The sequence below is a fragment of the Pteronotus mesoamericanus genome, unplaced genomic scaffold, assembly GCF_021234165.1.
Source record: "Pteronotus mesoamericanus isolate MK-2021 breed Mesoamerican mustached bat unplaced genomic scaffold, CSHL_Meso_final contig_74, whole genome shotgun sequence".
Classification (NCBI taxonomy): Eukaryota; Metazoa; Chordata; class Mammalia; order Chiroptera; family Mormoopidae; genus Pteronotus; species Pteronotus mesoamericanus.
In genome coordinates this window covers 32,669,856-32,689,419 of record NW_026555247.1, presented here as the reverse complement: position 1 = coordinate 32,689,419, position 19,564 = coordinate 32,669,856, and the positions used below count along the sequence as shown (strand labels likewise).

Genomic DNA, 19,564 nt, shown 5'->3' with positions numbered 1-19,564 from the left:
CTTAATTTGTAGATATACTGGTCTAATTTCAGTGGAAAGAGGGAATATCCAATGTCTGCAATTGTCTTCAAGAGAGCAAATGGTTCTGGAGCGGCACTGGTGGACACAGTAATAGTGAAGATTACCTCATCTGAGCACTAATGACATGGGGACCTGGCCTGGCCAACCTTGAAGCTTCTGCTCTGCTTGAGTCCTGCTGGTTTTTGAAGGCTCTGAATGGGCAACATGTAAAGTATTATAGCACTTTAGGATATACAGCATCCATAACAACTTCTAAGTATTCTTATTCCTTCTCTCTGTGTCCCAGGCCCTGAAGCTGACTCATTGCTCCTATATTCCGGGAGAACTTCCAGCCCAGTGCTTGGGTTGGGATTGTGGGAGGCACTAAACCCAGGCTGGAATGCCCTTGCAGATGTGGAAACAGAATGGTTTGCCACAATAGCACTCTGCCAGGTGCTGCGGACCCATGGCACAGGCTTTCTTTGTAACAGTGAAAGATGCACTGCCTTGTGTGCCACTTGCCTCAGAGGGACAACTCTCCTGTAGAATGACTGTCTAGACTAGTGAGAACTTTGTAAAAGGCATTTCTTAGAAAAGTATTCGTAAGAAGATCCATCATGATTCGCTCAGTTTGTCATGAAACATCAAAGTTACCCAAAGCATTGAACACATCGAATACGGATGCAACACATACAAGCAAAGCTAATTCACTATGATTCCTAGCAAATTATTAAACTCCATGGTGGTGGGGTAGGGGAGGGGTTGTAGGGGGGGAGAGAGAGGGAGATAGAAGAAGACAGGGAAAGAGGGAGATAGAGAAGGAGAGATGAGATATGCAAACCAATTTATGTTTCCATTTTGAAGAGTCCAGTCCCACACAGGAAAAAATAAATCCCGCCCCAACCGACCAGGGGACTCTCAATTTGAGGACGGCATCTGAGCAAAGCTGCAGAACCTCCAGCTCTAGTCCTCATAAAAACTGGGAGGCAGTGTACTGTTAAAATACAAACATGGAAGTACTTCAGACCATTTCATTAGCAACACGGTTCCAAACGCAACATCCCCTTCATCAGTCGGGTTTAAATCATGTGGCTTCAACACATTGGCCCTGCCAAGACCCTTAGGAGAGCAGTGCAAAAGAGGGAGAGACGACTTCTTTCCTTCACATGGCAGACAGTCCTTACGAGAAATTCTCTAGGGTTCTACTCTGACGACTATTCAATTTGATTTGGGGCACTTTTTAAACCACCATTTGGCACTTTCTGTTCGAAGTTCTTAGGCACAGTGTGACAGAGTCAGCTTGGTGAGCCCTTCCCCGTGCATTCGGTACAGCAGCTGAAACTCAGCAGGCAGCTGGTGGGACTCCTGCCACTTGGTGGTAAATTTGGTTCCTTTTTTGTCATAGTAATGGTATGGAAGATCTTCCCTTGTGTTGGGGTCAAATCCAAAAGGCCAAAATCCATACAAATGGATCTCTTCACATATTGCTGATGCAAGAGTGTACATAAGAATACCTGTGCTCAGCCGTTTGGGTGACAAATGTTTGTTTTTCCAGTACCTGTGAAACAATAAGTATAGGTCGATTCAGAGGCCAGTGTTGAAGGTTTCGAACAGAGAGGTCGTTATGACTGGGTTGGGAGGTCAGTTTGTCCAAGCAGCTTAGACAGTACTTGCTTTGAATCTAGGTTTTAGACCACAGAACACCTCTGGGTAGGAGTAGCGACAAAATTTGTGAGACTGCATGCAAAATGAAAATGTGGGGCTTCATTTGAAAATGATTGAGAATTTCAAGAGGACGGTAGCAGATTATTAAACCAAATGCTGTGCCCTTCTGAGAGTGGGTTTCTGTGTGAAACACAGGTGGCACATGTTTGAAGCTGACCCTGCCTCTTTGTTGCCCTAGGGGGCAGTGGCTCTGACCCAGTGGTGACACCACAGAGACCCATGAGAATGACAATGCTTCTCATACCCCAAGGGACCTTGGAAATGGGGAGAGCGTTTTTATTCTAAAGGGACCTCCTGTGTTACCTCTTTACCCAAACCTGGAGAGGAAATCCTCCTCCTTGGGTTTGAAAAGACTGTGGATCTTATTTTTTTATACCTTCTCATTAAAAAAAAAAGCCCCATATTCCTTGCTCCTTTGTCTTCTGACTAGGGGATTCTCAAGTCCTTTAGCATGACAGGACCTAAGAAAAATATTTATACATTTTCTCAACTTAAGAAAAAAGAGCCATATTATGGTTGCTGTTCCTTCCATATTTAGACAGTATGTTGAAGCCTTCGTTCCTACAGTGCCAAATATTTGGGGCTGCTGTGGTGGCGTGTGTGTGTGTGTGTGTGTGTGTATCATTGGCTGTATAGACAGAACTATACTGTTCATGAGTCAGTTTTCTGTGGATTGTATTTTTTCCAAGTTTTCATTGAACCAATGTGTTTGGTTAAAGCCTGAGGGTGGGGGTCACTCTGGCTAACTCTGTGGACCTCTGAAAGGTTAGGGGCAGAGTAGGCCACAAAGGCCAGTTCCATCAAGTTCCTGAGCACATCCAGGTCCTTCTTCTTTACTTGAAGGCTTTAAAGATAATCCTTTCCCATTCCATTTGAAATGTAAACATTCAGTCTCGATTTTAACATCCTAACTTATGGAGTTAGAATGACTAGTGGCAGTTCTTTTGGTACAGCTGAACTCAAATAGAGCGATAGGGGAGCAAAGTGAAGAGGTCAAAATATCACAGGAGAGGCTGGCTTCTCATTCTGGTCTGACCCTTTTTGGGCAATGACATTGGGTAAGTAACTCCTGTTCTTTGTACTTTAGTTAACTTGTCTTTAAACTTAGGAGTTGAGCTATATTACCTCTTAAAAAGGTAATTATACAACCTGGGAAACTGGGACAGTCCCAGTTTTTGTCTGTTACCCTCCATTTTAATTAATAATAGTGTCCTCTTTCTCTCAAAGAAAAAGTTTCAGTTTGGACTATAAACAACGGTGTCACCCTACCTGTTAGATACATGTCAGTTTATTAGATGGAGATTCCTCCTTCTATGAGAGGTCAACCACACAGACCTCAAATTTGGAAGACTCTAGAGGACTATAGGATGAGAAAAACCTGTGGAATTACCTGCTCTCACCAGGCCTCCCAGAGTCCGCTGTAACATGTAGTACTATCTGGACAGTATGTTAGGACATTTGGGCTACTTGCATATGGAGAAATTAAGAATTGAAGCAGTTTCTTCAGATGATGTAAAGAAAGAAAATATCCTACAATTAATTATGCTTTATAAATTGCCCCTGGATTAGTGGTTCCCAATTCTGACTGCATATCAGAATCCCTTGGGGAGTTATAAGGCATCCCAAATGCCTGTCCCTACCCTCCTCCTCCACCAGACAAAGAACATTAGAATTTCTTGAAGTAGAGCCCAGGCAACAGTGTTTTAAAAAGTTATCCAAGTGATTCTAATGGACAGCCAGAGTTAAGACTCATTGGACTAGACAAAAATATTGCATTTCTGGTCAATCTGTCTGTCAAATTACAAGGGATAACAATGAGTTTATAAAAACCTTTTCACATATTTTGGCACTCAAATCCCAAATTACAAAGTCACATTATGCAATTCATGAGTTATCTAGGTGTTTGTCAAATTTTGAACACCTATAAAACACCCAAATGTCAAATAAAATGGAACATTTTAAGTCAGTTGCATCTTTAAAAAATGCTTCATTTGTCTAATTTAGCAGTTGGCATCATTGGGACATAGCTATCCATGTAAAGAAAACTCTTGATCTGTGGTGATTTCCACGACCACTCATTGGGTTTGCCACCGAGGTAGAGGACAGGGCCCAGAAGGGGGAGGCTGATGAACCACCAGTCCCCACACTTGGCACTTAGTGACCAGCTAGGGGTAGGAGATTGAGCTTTTTACCTAGAATGATTCATTCATTTATCACAAAACAAAGGAGTTATCCCTAAACTACTAAGCTAACCGCAACAACTAACTAATCAGATAGCTCCCACCCCCAAGAGATTACAATATTGATTTGCCATCTGGTGGGGTATGAGTTAAAGGCAATAAAATATACACACCTGTTGACATGTTGCATTATATTCCCAGGCCAAGCCAATTGGACCTTTAACTGACCTCTGTGTTCAACAAAAAAGTCAACTAATGTCCTGGTAACAGTTGCTGAAGTGTGGAAGAAAAAAGCAGGGATCCAAAGAATGGCCCCATCGAGCTTTTTTAAACTGAGGAAAAAGTTGTTACGGTCCTGAATGGTCAAAAGGTTGTTGTAATATTTTTCCAGGATGCTGGGGTTGAAGGTGGTAAGGTTGATTTTTCTTCCAACATCTCTTTGGAAAGCCTCCGTAGGGGCGAAATTGCAACGGAAAACAAAATCTGACTTATCTATTTCTTGTCCACACCGGCTCCCTGTCAGGATCCCACTATTTCCAACCACAGCACAGATATTATAATGCTTATTCACAATGGGTGACACATCTGGAAGCAGCGATCGGAAGTTATTGCTAATAGAGAAAACATATTTATGGTTGGAATAATCATAGTGCATCAGTTGTCCAATCCGAACACTATTCTTGGTCAAAGAAAAATTTTTTATTACATCGACATGCTGAAGAATTTCTTGCCTAAAATAAAAAGAAATTCATTAAATGTATCCCATTCAAAATTGATTTTCCATCTCACGTCTTATGCTGCCATTTTATTTAGACAAGAATCATTGGCACACCGAATCCAAGAAAGATTATACAATCATAATAATTGTGGTCTTTGAGGGGAGACTGTTTCAGAATCTACATGTGTTAATCTCTCAGTCAACTTGTGGATGAAATCCTTTGAGGCTTGTAAGTGTTGTAACTTACAGCGTTAGCTGCCATTCTTTGGTTTTCTGCTCTACATGAAGGGTGTATTTGATTATGGGGAAAGCACAAGCCAAACTGTGTCAGAAAATACAGGGAGACAATTTACACAGGCCCCAAAGAACTTACCCACTACTTAAAGTACAAACATTGGTGACTTAGTTTGTAACTAAGGACTGCTTGTTTGCTACTGGACTGCAGAGTTCAAGGAATATCAAATATCACTGGTGTCCAAGAGCCAAATAGATGTGAGTCAGTATAGTACTATCTATTATTAAAATATGAAAATGGTAATAGCAGTTGAATATTTAATAGAAATGAGATGATAATCTCATTAAGATCCTTTGAATAATGAAACAGGGATATATTTCTACTTGACTATACAGAAACACAGTTTAGCTGGAGATACCTAATCCTCAGAAAAAGAGGCTATTGTAAATCCCCCAAAAATGTGTTTATCCTAAGAATTCAGAAAATAAGCAAGGCAAGGGTGATACTTGGCACTAATTTTAGGTTGCTTTTATATTGAGCTTTAAGTAAAATTAAGCATCTCTTAACGTCTCAGCTATTTAAAATATTTAAGAGAGACTAGTAACATGTTACTTTACTAATAGATTCTCCAATTTGAAGAAATCACATCAAATTTTATGTCTTTTGCATAAAAAATAGCAGAACTGAAATTAAATGTTTTGCGTATCATCACTTTACCTAGAATTGTATTTTTAATAATTCATTTGTCAATTTGGAGCAGCATAAACTGAAATTTCAGCTTTAATATAAAACTTCCAAAGTTGCCAATACTGTTCTTGACAAGCTGTTAAACAAAGGTAAAATGAGTTTAAAATGATGTGGAGAAACTAAATTAAAGATTACCAAATACATGGTTTAAATGAGAGAAGTGTCGAGAAAAAAATATTGTTCTGGCTGGTCATTTGGGTCATATGGGCCAGTGTAGGAGAGTATTTGGGAAAAGGTATAATTTGTTCTACCCATTAAAGTTTTCCAGGTTTTCTATAAAATTGATACTGGATTAAAAACCCAAAAGTTTAAAAAAGCACTTTTGGGGGTTTAGAATTAATCAATTATTGTCATAGACTAATTTCTAATTAAAAAGTGTTTTAAAAGTTTTAATCATAATCACATGATGATGTCAAAAAAGTATGTCAGTTTTTTAAGTAAACAACATTTTCATGACACTGTGGATATCTACTAAATTTGTTTTAATTCTGTCAGTAAGTAAAAAAGTAAGAGAGAGGCCAATAACTAGAAATGCTGTGACCAAAACACAGTCCCCTAAATAGACTGGTAAAATAATTATTTAAAATAAGTATTTATACCACTAACCCTTAATGAATACACTAGATTGCCTACATTCCATTTAGGAGCATAATAATATAATAACGACACCAAGAAGGGGGAAGAAATGACTTATCTGGAGTTGCTAAAAGTAGACCAGAATCACCAAGGAGAATAAATAAATTTCAATAAGTCTCATCCTTCTTCCCCACCTCATAAAACCCCACCAAACCCTAAACCCAAACCTCAACTGCTACCCCTCCCCTCAATCAACTCCTTCAGGTATAAAGGACTCTACTACAAGACAGTAAGAATCATGTGGAGTAGCTTTTAAAATTAAAAGCTGTTATAGCTTAATGGAAACAAACAGGCAACACCAAAACAAAACCATACTTAAATACCTGCATATAATTGGACCAAAGTAATTTGATAGGGATGGATTATAGTATTTTCTGTGTGTTTCAATGAGGCAATGCTATTTTATTAAAAAATTTTTTTCAGTAAAAGAATGAAAATGCATTGGGTAGTCTTTTTACAATTAATTTTTTTTTAAAAAAAATAGATGGTTTGGGCAGTGTTAGCCATGCATATTAACTATAAATCATGATGCTCAACTAAGCCCAAGTTAGGGAGGATATTGGAAATATTTTTTTCTTCCATTCAAATTGGTCTTCCTGATGTTTCTTTCTTTCTTTCTTTTTTTCTTATTTTTTTTTTGGTGAGAGGCATTGCATACAGAAAGGGTTACCAATCGGCCTTTGTGCAGTCAGGCCAAGAAGACAAAGCAAATACATCTCAGGGTGGGAGACAGAACTTTGCTGTTTTGATTATTTCTTTTTTGAGCTCTAGAATTAATAAACAACTTTTGGATCTTTTCCCCCTATCCTACCTTTGACGTAAAAATGCCGTCCGATTAAATGTCCACTTAGAAGGTTTCTCTTGGAGTTCGTGGGTCAGAGAATTCGTAATGGGCACAAATGACGGATTTAGAAACTTCAGCGCAAACTGAGACCTGGAGAGGAGTACGAGTACAGAGAGACATGCGGGCCTCGGCTGGGGGAGCTGCGAGCCAGCAGAGGCCTGCCGGCCGGGGGCGGGGCGGCGGGCGCTCGCACGGGCGCCCTCCCACCCCAGAGGCCCCTCTCGCCGGTTTCACCCTCTGCTCCCCCCACGCACTCGGTAGTAGGAAGAAAAAAATCCAGGGAAATCCGTTTCCATTGTCCATCCCTCCGGGTGCGGGAGAGACCATAAAATGGCCGTCTGCGGAGCACAGGGGCGGGAGCGGGCTGCTGGAGCCTGATGCGCAGTGAGGACCGCGGAGTCAGCACCGCGGACAGCGGCCCGCGCCGCCCGTGGTGGACCCGCGCAGTGAACTGGCTTTTGGAGAAAGGGCAGAGAAAACCGGAGAGCTAGGGGAAGGCTGGGGGGTGGGTCCTGCCTTAATCTCTTCCTTCCCGAGTTTAGGTCTGATTTCATTTCCAGTGTTGTGACTGGGGGTCCCCGGAAGCCACCGGCCAGCTCTGCTCTTCGCCCAGGTGGGGCTGCCTCTAGGTTTTGCACCTCTGGCCAGGCTTGGACCACAGATGGCAGCTTGTATTTGCCACCCGCCCCATCAGGTGGCTTTGCTGGGAGATCTCCTAGAGGTCAAAGGTAGGGGCAGGGGTTCCCCGTGAGTGCGCCGAGCGGCACCTGGCGCCTGCCCCCGGCCCAGTCCAGCCTTGCTCCGGCAGTTACTTAGAGCTGGGGTGAGGGTAGGCGGCCCTTAGAAGGGCGGGGGAATTTCAGAAAAACTGGAAAAGGGAAGGGGAGGAGGGGTGGCAGCCTGGGTGAAAGGATCAAGGGTCTGGTAAGACTAGACCTGCAGGACAGTTGATGGTGTTGGCGGGGGCGGTGAGGGGGAGTGGAGAGGATTGCCGCGGAGTGCAGCGCCTGCGCCATTTAATCGCCTCTGGACCAGGCAGAGCCCAGCCTCGGAGTGGAGTCCCCAGGCAGGGCCCAGGGAAGGCGCTCACCTCAGCACGTCCATCTCCCGGTTCACCTCCCCCTCCCAAACACACACAGTGCCTCTCCCAGCACGGTCGTTCTCCTTAAATCCTATCCCCATTTTGGAAGTGGGGGAGGGGATGCCGAGGAATACGAGAAATGCAATCACATCCATTAGTACAACGGAGTTTAGGGGTTTGGGATTAAAAAATAAATAAATAAAAGGGAGGAGGAAGGGAGAATCGGAGAGGGGGGGAAGGACCACACAGTTTATCTGGCCCAAAGTGTCTCAGAGAACCCTAACATCCCCTCTCGTCGCCTCCCCCTCCCCATAAACCAGATGCCCGAGGGCGCTGAGAGGCCCTCACTCACCGGAATCCCGCGTGGAACATGTACATTCGGGGCGCCCCCGGGCTGGCGTACTTGGAAGTGGTGAAGATGTTCTCCTTTTTCAGGGACACGTAGCTGATGAGCGATAAAATCAGCAGGGCAACGCTGAGCATGACCAGCCCCAGCACACTGGCGACCCGGGCCATTTTGCAGTTTCTCATCCCGGGCTGGGCTGGTATCAGGGACAGCAGGGAAATCGGTCCATTGAGCAGCCAGCAGCTCGCTGGCGTGTCAGTGTGTGTGTGTTCGCGCGCGTCAGCGTGTGTGGCGGGGGAGGGGACTGGGCCGGGGAGCCACGGAGGCAAGTGGGAGGTGTGGGGGCGGGCTGGGGAGCCAGAGAGAAGTGGGACCCCTAAGGCTGGGGCGAGCGGGGCGGCAGGCCGAGCCGGAAGATGGAGGGTCTGCGCTGCGGGCCGAGCCGGAGCACGCAGTGCTGTGCGTCTCTGGCCGCAGGCTCAGGCTCCCCCGCGCGTTTCCAGCGAGGCTGCCATCTCCGCCGCCGCCTGCAAGATAAATGTGATTGGAATAATGTTACAGTTCGATCTAAGCACAGGATTTAATTAATGAACTCTAATCTCCCAAATAACCGGGGGAGGGGCGAGGGAGGAGCGGGAGAGGGAGGAGTGTAGGGGTGGTGGTGGAGGGAGGGGAACTGAGGCTGGAAGGCGGCAGCCTACTTCTACAGCCTCCTGCAGAGGGGGCGGGTGGGGAGCTGGCTTTGGATAGACAGAGGCCCAAACTTAGTTTAATGGACTATTTGTTATTTTATAAATATATTGCAGAATAGGGAGACAGATGGCTGGATTGGTGTCCTGGAGCGTACACACCAGTCAGGAGCTCCTGAGACGCAGGGGGAGTAGTTTTAGGAAGGCAGATATTTAAAAGCTTCTCTCTTCACCAAGAAGGCACTGCCCTAGGTCCTATTGGGTAGCACTCTCTCCCTTGCACCCCAGCAAGGAAATCCTAACCAGCGGCTGGCCCCACCTCACTTGTGAGTACTTAAACCTTCTTGGAATTTTCCAGACACTCTCATCTGCCTCCTGTGCTCACTGCATACTTTGCTCCTCTCCAAAAGATGGGTAGTGCTTCATAAACTACTGGCTCTCCCTCCTCCATCCAAAGCCTGGCCTGGCAGATGTGAGGGCCTGGGCACACAGCAGGTGGCCAGCAGGGTGTGGCCCTGATCTCACAAGGCCCAGAGTGGTCATCCCTGATTTAACTCTGCTATCTGCGCTTTTCTGACCCACCCCTGTGGCCAGGCATTGAGGACGGGCCATCTAATGTAGTCCTGAGAAGCCTAGAAGCTGAAAGCATTGTAAACCTTGTCTGTTATACTCGCAGAACTCCCTTTTGAAGGAGCCCAAGAACCAGGTAAAAGAGGCTGCCTCTGTGGGTACAGAGGAAGCTCGTTGCCTAATGCTTTGTATTCCTTGACTTTCCATTTGTTTTAGCACATTCATGTGTTGCCTGTTTTAATATCCATTGGGAAAGAAAATTAACCCATTTACAGTCAGGCTGTTGCTCAGAGCAAGCCATATGCTTCTTTATCTCTTTTGCTTGCGAGTAGCTTGTGGCTTCCTCCACCCCAGCTTTACTTTTGGCTTGGCCCTCTCAGTACCAGTCAATAAGCACTAATGAAAGAAGCTGGAGATGAGAAATTGGCCTTCCAGTGCTTCTTCAACAAAGCAAGTTGATATTTTCCAAGCTGGTCCTGCTTTCCTTCTCTCCTGAACTTCTTGTCTTACTGGCTTTGGTGGAACTAAGGTTATGGTCTGTCTGTGGGCTATGCTCCCCCCAAAGGGTGAGCCCCTGGGCTGTAAGCTCCTGCAGAGCCGGAGCCATGGCTCCTTCCTCCCTGTTTCTACACGCTGCCCAGCAGCTGTCTCATTGGAGGGCATGCTTAGTAAGTGCTCGAGGACCAGGTGAGCACCCCTGTGAAACTCATCTCTTTGGTTGAGGGCAGCGACACACCGACTGCAATTGTGTATTTCGGTCATTTTGTACACTCTGAAGACATTTTATACAAAAATCTAAAAATGTGGGTCAAGAGGACACAAATAATCTTTTTCCCATGGGGCATTTTATTATTTAAAAAATTTTAGAAAAGGTCTACACTTCTGTACATGATGAATAGTTAAACCATATCTTTGAATAATAATAATAATAATTTTTTTAAACAGGAGATCTTACGAATATAGTATAAATTGCCAAAAGGAGTAAGATCTTATGAGAGCTGCCTAGAAACTACATATTTTGGGAAAACTCTCCCTAAACAAGAAATTAGGGACCAAGCCCAGGGTACTGGTTACATCTTCCAGCTTTGGAGCCAGCAGACTTGGTTTTATGAGCTGACTAGGGCACCCGTGGGCCATGTGACCTTGGGTAAGTTGTCACCCTCTCTGTGCGTTGGGCTCCTCATCTGCAGAACCAGAATAAAAGCTACCCAGGGTTGGGGGAAGATTATACAAAGCATGTAAAGGCCTTGGCCCAGCTCCTGGCCTATATTAAGCAGTTAATAAATAGGAGCTAAATAGCTAGGGCAAGTTTTTAGTGTCTTTCTCTGTCCCATCTATGCACTACAAAATGCATAGGAGAGGTTGTACTTGGTGAGGCCTTTTCCTACAGAAAATGGCAAAGATTAACACATTCCTCAGTTCCCCTTATAAAACAGTGTTATCGGCTTTCCTGGGACCACTGATATGAACTCATTCTGACTGGATTTAAAATTTCATGTGTTACTTATTCTTAGTACACCTCCGTGAACCATCTAAGGAAAGTCCTACTAGGGTGCTTCCCACATTGCATGTGGGTCACTGAAAGTCATATGATATGAAAGTCATTTGGCCAGAAAATAAACAGGCAGGCAGGAGTCCTTGCCACAGATGCCAGGCCTAGAGGTGAAAGTGGATTGCTCAGTAATCAGAAATCAAGGTGGGGGGTGCTTCAAAGAGCAACTGCAGTTGCTGGACACAGGACTGTTTATGCCTGGGATTGTAACTACTTAGTTCATTAAAAATTAATGACAATATTTTTTAAAAGTCATCAAATTAGACCCGTACAAGAGGATAGGAGGGTGAAAAGAAGAAATACGAAAACAAAAGCCCCCTCTGATGTCATGTTTTCTAGGGGAGTTGTTTTGGACACAGTACTTCCCTCTCCCACCCCCACGAGAGCCCACCCTTTGCAAACATGTCTCTGTTGATGTGTGTAGTTCCTTACCAACCAAGAGTAACTTCCCCACATGGATGGGGAAAACTGGGAAGGGTAGTGTCTTTTGTTAAAGCAGCCTGGTTCATTCACTTATTCCTGTTTTCTTTAATCAATTTATTAGATAAAGTGTATTGGTTATCAGGCACTATGCTGGATCGATACAGGGGCTATAAAGTCATCCTTGACATCATAATGCTTATGGGCTTGTGGGGGAGTGAAGAGGAAGCAACCGGCAGGTCTGTGCGAGGAGCTCAGTAGCAGAAGGCTGAGGGGACTGGGGATGACCTCCGCCTGCAAGATTCTTCATAGAGGGCAGCATCTGAACTAGGTTTTAAAGTGGGAGTGGGTTCCATTAGGTAAGGAAGCTGCAAAAGAATATTCCAAGTAGAGGGGAGACAGGGAGGCAGGGAAGATAATGGTGGGCTTGGGGAAGAGCAAGAGGCATGAGGTGACTGCCACAAAAGACGAGCCTAAAGAGGAAGTTGGGGTCAGATTGTGAAGGGTCCCGGAAGACATGCTAGGGAGATGGCTGTATTCTCTAGCGGCGCTGCCCAGACCATCCAGGATTCATAGAGAGGGTCAGGCTGATCGTGCTGATTAGATGCAGGAGCAGCGGGAGTCAGGAGGGGATAGAAACAGTAGCTGCTCTCGTGGGTATCTGCTGATGCGCCCAGTGGCTCGCCAGCCTGTCTTTGTGCCAGAAGTATCAGTGAACCAATTGGCCACTTTCTGTTACGAGACACTCCCAAGTAAGGCATCAGGGGTTGACTTTTGGAAGGGCAAGTGACCCCTCCTCGACAACACAGAGATCGTCATCCAGTGAGCTTGAGGGGAGTCCCCTGGTAAGCTGCTCTTCTGCCACATGTGATTGGAGTTCTTTCTGCACATTATTGCCCGACTTCTTAGTTTCTGGTAGACCTAACAATGGCCACAGAGGAAAGATCTTGGAATCCTCTGGTTTCCACCTCCTGCTTCTTCACAGAAGATAAATACTTTATGAGTTCAGAGGTTGGAAAAGCCATTGTGGTCTAAGAAAGCTTCACAAAAGCTCTCAGATGGAACTGCGACTAGAAAGATGTGCGGAAGTGTCTGGGGTTGAGATAGGCGGGACAGGCAGGGGCACACAGACAGAACAGAAATGTGTGGGTGAAGGAAGGAAAGGCATGCTGAGGCCAGCGATTTGGTAAGCCCTCTGTTAGTACAGTAAGAATGGCCAGGATGCAGAGAGCTTGTATGGGCCAGGTGCTTTTTATACATTATTGGTAATCTTTGCTCCTGATCTGGCGAGGAAGGCATAATTATCCTCATTTTATAGTTGAAGAAACTGATATTACAGACTTGCTCAAGGTAAAAAGTCTCTTTAAAGTCCCCCGTTTCACTTTTGCATAGTGCTTATAAGCATGTCCTACAACAGAGCCAGAACAGTGTGTGTGCCTGGGAAGGCAGGAAGCCTCACCCTCTGGCAGTGAGAACCACTGATAGTACTGATGATGCTGATGTCATTTCACATTTAGTGCACACCTGCCCTGTGTCGGGCATTGTATTAGGCATTTTACATAACTGAGCTCATTCCATCTCTGTTTCATCCCTCCGAGGATAGGAGGGCTGCCGCCGTTTCAGGAATGAAAAACCGAGGCTCAGGGAGGTTCGGTGACTTGCCGGGCTCACACGGCTGGAGACGCCGGTGTGTTCCTTTGTACTCCAGGAGCCAGTGGAGCAGGGGCTCCAATCTTCCTCCTTCCTCATTGTAGGGTGCCCGAGGGAAAGAGTGCATACTAGGTTCTTTGAAAAAGCTATCTAATCCTAAGGGTGGAGAGGTGTGGACAACAAGAAAAAGACCAGAATGATACATCTGAAAGGCAGTGGACTTCTCTGGGACTGGGAGAATGCCGGGTAGGGCTGGAGCCTGGGGACAGACGGCCCGCCGCCCTGTGGGGACAGGCAGGAGTCAGCGTCTTATCTTCATTGTATCATTTAGTGCCAGCACAGTGCCCAGCACAGCTGGCACTGAGTGTGGAAAGAAGGCAGGGGACTTCTCTGCATTGTGCCTGAGGTCCAGGCATGGGAGAAGGTCGGTCTCCAGTACTGACTGATTGGAGAGAAAGATCATTTACTTCAGCTGGGATGCATGAGTTGGCTTGCCTACCGAAGAGACCGTGTTTAATTAGATTAATTGGTTAGGTAAGCTAGCTCAATATCAACACATGCACATAGTACGAATATAAAGCACAGGAGGGAGGCACTCCGAGCTGGAAAACTCCTTCTTGTCTTTATCTCTGTGGAGACAGCCAGTGTTGCCGTTCAGAGATACTCTATGCATCCACCAGCATAGGGATATATATTAAGTTTTTAAACATAAATTCTGAGACCAGTTTGAAATGATATTTATTTCAAGGTTTTTGTCTCTATCTTTACAAAAGACATTTGCATAATATTTTAATGTTTCAGACGTTTGCAACGATTACGTTTTCTAGAAGCTGAGGAATTACTCATTTGGTACCTATGGACGAATGCTTTCCTTAAAGCACTGAGGCATTTCTGTGTGAAAGGAACTTAAGAACTTCAAATAGCCTTTTCTTCATTGAATAAATAAAACATATTTGGAAAGACATCTTAAGGCTGAGGCCCAGTCCCTTGGAAATGCTTTGGAAGGAGCTATTATGTTCCATTGTGTTAATCTCCCGGGTCCTTGCATAGAATTTTGACTTTTCAAATGTTCGCAGTGATTACTTTTCTAGAAGCTAAGGTATTATACTTGGAGAAGCTACTTGAGAAATAATCTTACGTTTAGGTTTTAAGCTGTTCCCTGTCTATTGTGTCCTCTTACTGCGCTGACTGTGGTGTAGGAAATCGCCCCAGTTAGAGCAGGAGCAGTGATGGTCCCGAGGTACCGTCAGGGGGGCTGTTTAAAAAGAAATCTAATTTTAGTCTTTATCCTGAGTTTTTGGGCAATTATTGCCCCTTGTACTTCTGAAACTGTAATTATTAACAACACATCTTTGATAGCAGGGGGGAAAACCCACTTTTCGTATATTATAACAAAAAATGGTAAAATTTCCATGTAATTTTAAAGACTGTACTATCTTTTGCTGATTTATTGGTAAGTGCTGCTTCCACAGAGGAAATGGTAAGAACGGTTGAAGGATGGACCGACAAGGATCCCCTGCCCTGGCTCTTGACCCCCTCTCCCAATTATAAGTGCACACCACCCCCCTGAAGTTTTCTGTGTTCTGTTCATGGGGATAAGCATTCACTGGACTCCCCCATATTGAAAAACTCAGGCTCAGTGTGTGAGGGGAGAGATTGAGCTACGCTGTGTTTTAGAACATTGACTTCCATGTTCTATATCAAGTCCTGTTCCCAGTAATGCGGTATCACAGTGTTTTTATTCATTTCCATAGGTATGGGGAAAAAAGAACTCAGAGAGATTAAATAAGTTGTCCAAGTTCACAACAGCTTTTTAAAATAGGACCAAATGACTGCAAAATTATTTCTCTTTTTACCAAATCTTAGTGCCTCCTATGCTGGAAGCCTAGGGTCTATATGGAGGCATGAAAGATGCTTCTTTGTAGTGGGTATTTCTCATTTGAAAAGACAAAATGTGGTCTCTACCTTTGCTTCTGTACCCCTTTCTCCTCATGGTTTGCTTTTTACAAGGATGTTTGAACACAAGGAAGTGACTCTCCAATGGATGAAAGGATTGGTATAATCTTGTGAAGAATCTTTTATATCTTAGTTTCAAAATCCTATTTTGTTCTGTTTTATAGCTTTATATGCAAGAGAGTGTAAGACTTAGAGATGTCCAACCTTTTGCCCTCTCTATGCCACACCGGAAGAAGAAGAGTTATCTTGGGCCATGCATTAAATACATTGTGACATAGTAGTCACAAAAAAATCTCACAATGTTTTAAGTCAATTTACAATTTTGTATTGGGCCACAGTCACAGCCGTCCTGGGCTGTATGTGGCCCACAGGCCCCAGGCTGGACATCGCTGCGGCCTGTTGGAGATGGCGTAAGATGAGGGAGTGTCTGACTTGGGTGTCTGCACTTCTGTTTCAAGGAGGACAATTTTGAAGCAGGCCTTTTCATAGGTGGATGAGGTTGGTGGAGAGTATCGTAGGGGTTGCAGGCAGATCAAGAATGTCATTAGCACTTTCTCCCTGATAGAAACTGGAGTAGAAGGAGCCAGGCAGGCACAGAGGCGAGAGAAGGGTAACTGATCCTCCCCACGATATCCGTGATGCTAACACCAGTTATCTGACACCGGGCTCAAGTCCTGTGTAGAAGTTTGCCCATCTTTTTATTCTTGCTCTAAGTTCAGGCTGCTTATTAGAAAAAAGAAACCCAGCCATTATGTATGCCATTTCCTTGACAAAGAATTGTATTTTTACTGAGGGAAAGCATGAAACAAAAAGTGGGTAGGGAGCATGTAGCAATACTACTCTTCACACCTGTGATCATCCATGATTTAGAAAAGCGTCCCTATTGGAACTTAGTCACCACAAGCAGGACCATTGCTCTCCTGGGGGCAGGTGCTACCTCAAGGGCAGTCAGGATGTGGAAGTTTGAGAGCATTGCTGCTTTTTTTTAGAGACCTGGCATGAGATATTATACATAGGTAGGCATATTCAGGTACCTGAAGTAGTCCCCAAGGTGGTCACTGAATTCTGCTGCTGGTTTTGGCTCAGATCTTGGGCCATCCTTCCCCATCTGCCAGGGTAATTAGGCTTTTGTGACCCTGCACGATCGCCTACACTCACAGGTGTCTCTTAATTTCTCTCCTGCTTTTCCCATTTGCTCTAACAGTTGGGATTGACAAGTAAATGGGGACCTTATAACATTAAACTTACTTTTTAATATTTGTAGGAGCATCCTTCAGTATTGGATGGCTGTGTAGTTAGCAATTTTTAGGTAGGCTTTGCAAGCCTGGAAACTACATCTATTATATCCTCTGCAAGGCTAGCTGTGAAAAAGCAAGAGTTGCCAGCAGCATTAGACCTTCAGATAGTGGCTGTGAGCACTTATCAAAGGGCTCTCTCTTTGTGAGCTCCATGTGGAAAGGGACGCTGGTTCCACATAGGTCTTTACAGTTGATAATCGCTATCTTTAGGGCCATCTTTGGGGAGAAAAACTGACAACTGTATAAATCTTACATTTTTATAGCACTTCAATCTTTTTTCAAAGGACTCTCACATCTATTATCCCATCTTGACCTCCCAAGGAAACGGAGAGTTGGGCACAGCAAGTATTTCTATCCTGATTTCACAGATAAGACACAAGGAGGTTAAATCACACGGCAGGGCCAGAGATGGAGGCTAAACATCTATGTCGATGTTAAGACTGCTAGTCTACTTAAAAAAAAAAAGAAAAAGAAAAAGATGCTCCTTTTTTATTTTTGGCAATCTAGCTTCTAATGCTGAAATTGCTTTATTTAAAACAATGTTTCTCAATTCTACCTGCACATTTAAGTCACCTGGGCAGCTGAAAGTAATGCCAGTGCTGCGGCCCTGTCCCAGACCAACAGCATCAGGTGTCTCCATGTTTTTCTTTTCTCTATGTAAATAGTTAACTTTTTAAGATTTATTTGCCTTTCTCTATTTCCCTCTTTTTCTGAGAGATATAATCCAAATATTCTCAAGTACCTGCTTGTCTTAAAGCTATGTGGGTGATTTTGAAAGACAGTGTAGATCAAAAATCATTGCTAGAAGCAGACCAATGGCCACCTCTTATCAAATTCAATGGATATTTCTAAGCTACTGGCCTGGACCCATAGGATATTGATTCCTCCTTCTCCTTTTCTTTCCCCAGGTGTACAGGTGCTTTGTAAAATATATATTTTATTGGTTATACTATTACAGTTGTCCAAATATTTCCTCTTCTGCCCCCATATGCCCAGCACCTCTCTTCCCTCCAGCAATCACTCCCTTTAGTTCATGTCCATGGGTTGTTCATATAAGTTCTTTGGCCTCTCCATGCCCTATGCTATTCTTAACCTCCCCCTGTCTATTTCATACCTACCAATTATGCTTCTTAATCCCTACACCTTTCCTCCGATTCTCCCCCTGTCCCCTCTCAGCTGGTAACCCTCCAAATGATCTCCGTATCTATGACTTTGTTCCTGTTCTGGTTGTTTGCTTAGTTTGTTTATTTTAGATTAAATTGTTGATAACTGTGAATTTGTTGCCATTTAGTGTTCATAGTTTTGATCTTCCTCTTTTTCTTAAATAAGTCCCTTTAACATTTTATGTAATAATGACTTGGTAATGATGAACTCCTTTAGCTTTACCTTTTCTGGGAAGCACTTTATCTCCCTTTCCATTCTGACTGATAGCTTTGCTGGATAGAGTCATCTAGGTTGTAGGTCCTTGATTTTCATCACTTTGAATACTTCTTGCCAGTCCCTTCTTGCCTGCAAAGTTTCTTTTGAGAAATCAGTTGATAGTCTTATGGGAACTTCTTTATAGGTAACTCTCTGCTTTTCTCTTGCTACTTGAAGATTCTCTCTTAATCTTCCACCTTTGGTATTTTAATTTTGATGTGTCTTGGTATGGTCCTGTTTGGGTCCAACTTGTTTGGGACTCTGTGTTTCCCGAACTTGTATGTCTATTTCCTTTGCCAAGTTAGGGAAGTTTTCTTTCATTATTTTTTCAGATAAGTTTGCTATTTCTTGTTCTTCTTCTTATCCTTCCGGCAACCCTATGATTCGGATGCTGGTACTTTTGGAGATGTCCTAGAGGCTTCTTATACTATCCTAATTTTTTTTGAATTCTTGTTTCTTCATTCTGTTCTGGTTGAATGCTTATTTCTCCTTCATGTTCCAAATTGTTGATTTTGAATCCTGGCTTCCCCTTCACTGCTGATTCCCTGTAGATTTTTCTTTATGTCACTTAGTGTAACCTTCATTTCTTCCTGGGTTTTTTTTTTTTTTTACATTGCTGCCATACTCAATGAGTTCTTTGAGCATCCTGATCACCAGTGTTTTAAACTCTGCACCTGATAGGTTGGTTATCTCTACTTCATTTAGTTCTGGGGTTTTGTTCTGTTTTTTTCTTTTGGGCCATATTTCTTTGTCTCCTCAATTTGGCAGCCTTCCTGTGTTTATTTCTGTGTATTAGGTAGGGCTCCTTTGACTCCCTGTCTTAATAGCATGGACTGTTGTAGAAAAGGCACGTGTAAATTGTGTGGGGTGGAGGCTTACGTAATCCCCAGGGTGGGGCAGCCTGCTTCACTCCTTTGTGGCTGTGTGTGGGGGGTAGGTTCAGAGAGGGGAGAATGCTGCTTTCTGGCTTCTGGATGTTTGCCCAGCACTTACCCCTTTCCAGTCACTTCACTACTCCCCATATGTGACTGGCACCCTCCCAGCTGTTGCCCTGGTGCTGAATCACATGGTGAGAGGGTTTGTGTACATTCTAAGATCTCGTGGGCCCTTTAAGCAGAGTCTTCTGAAAACCCAGAAATTTCTTCTGCTGCCTCAACCCCAACAGGTTTTATAGCCAGAAGTTATGAGGATTTATCTTCCTGGAGCTGGAACCCTGCGCTGTGTGGCCCGGCCTAGGGCTGGAATCACTTGCTCCCAAGGTATCCCTCCCAATTTGTATCCACCACCCATTCTGCCGCTGCTGCTGCCTCTCTGTGCCACACCATGTCTCCTTGTCTTTCTGCCTGTCTCTGTGTCTCTGCCCCTCCTACCTGTCTGGATGAGTGTAGCTTCTTTAAGTCCTGGGTTGTTGGGCTTCCATACAGTTCAATTTTCTTACAGTTCCGAGTGCTATTTGTTTTGAAGTTTAGCTGTAATTTTCTATGTGGTTGCACAAGGA

General features: G+C 44.2%; 1 protein-coding gene across 1 annotated transcript; it reads right to left on the bottom strand.

Moving 5' to 3' along the window:
• Window positions 1–826: 826 nt before the first annotated feature.
• ST8SIA3 (ST8 alpha-N-acetyl-neuraminide alpha-2,8-sialyltransferase 3) lies at window positions 827–16,447 on the bottom strand. Its single transcript, XM_054583375.1, is given in 7 exon segments — window positions 827–1,558; window positions 4,079–4,636; window positions 7,053–7,175; window positions 8,519–8,806; window positions 8,808–8,952; window positions 8,955–8,990; window positions 16,384–16,447. Coding segments are annotated over 7 exon segments (1,497 nt in total). The 3' UTR covers window positions 827–1,275.
• Window positions 16,448–19,564: the final 3,117 nt, after the last annotated feature.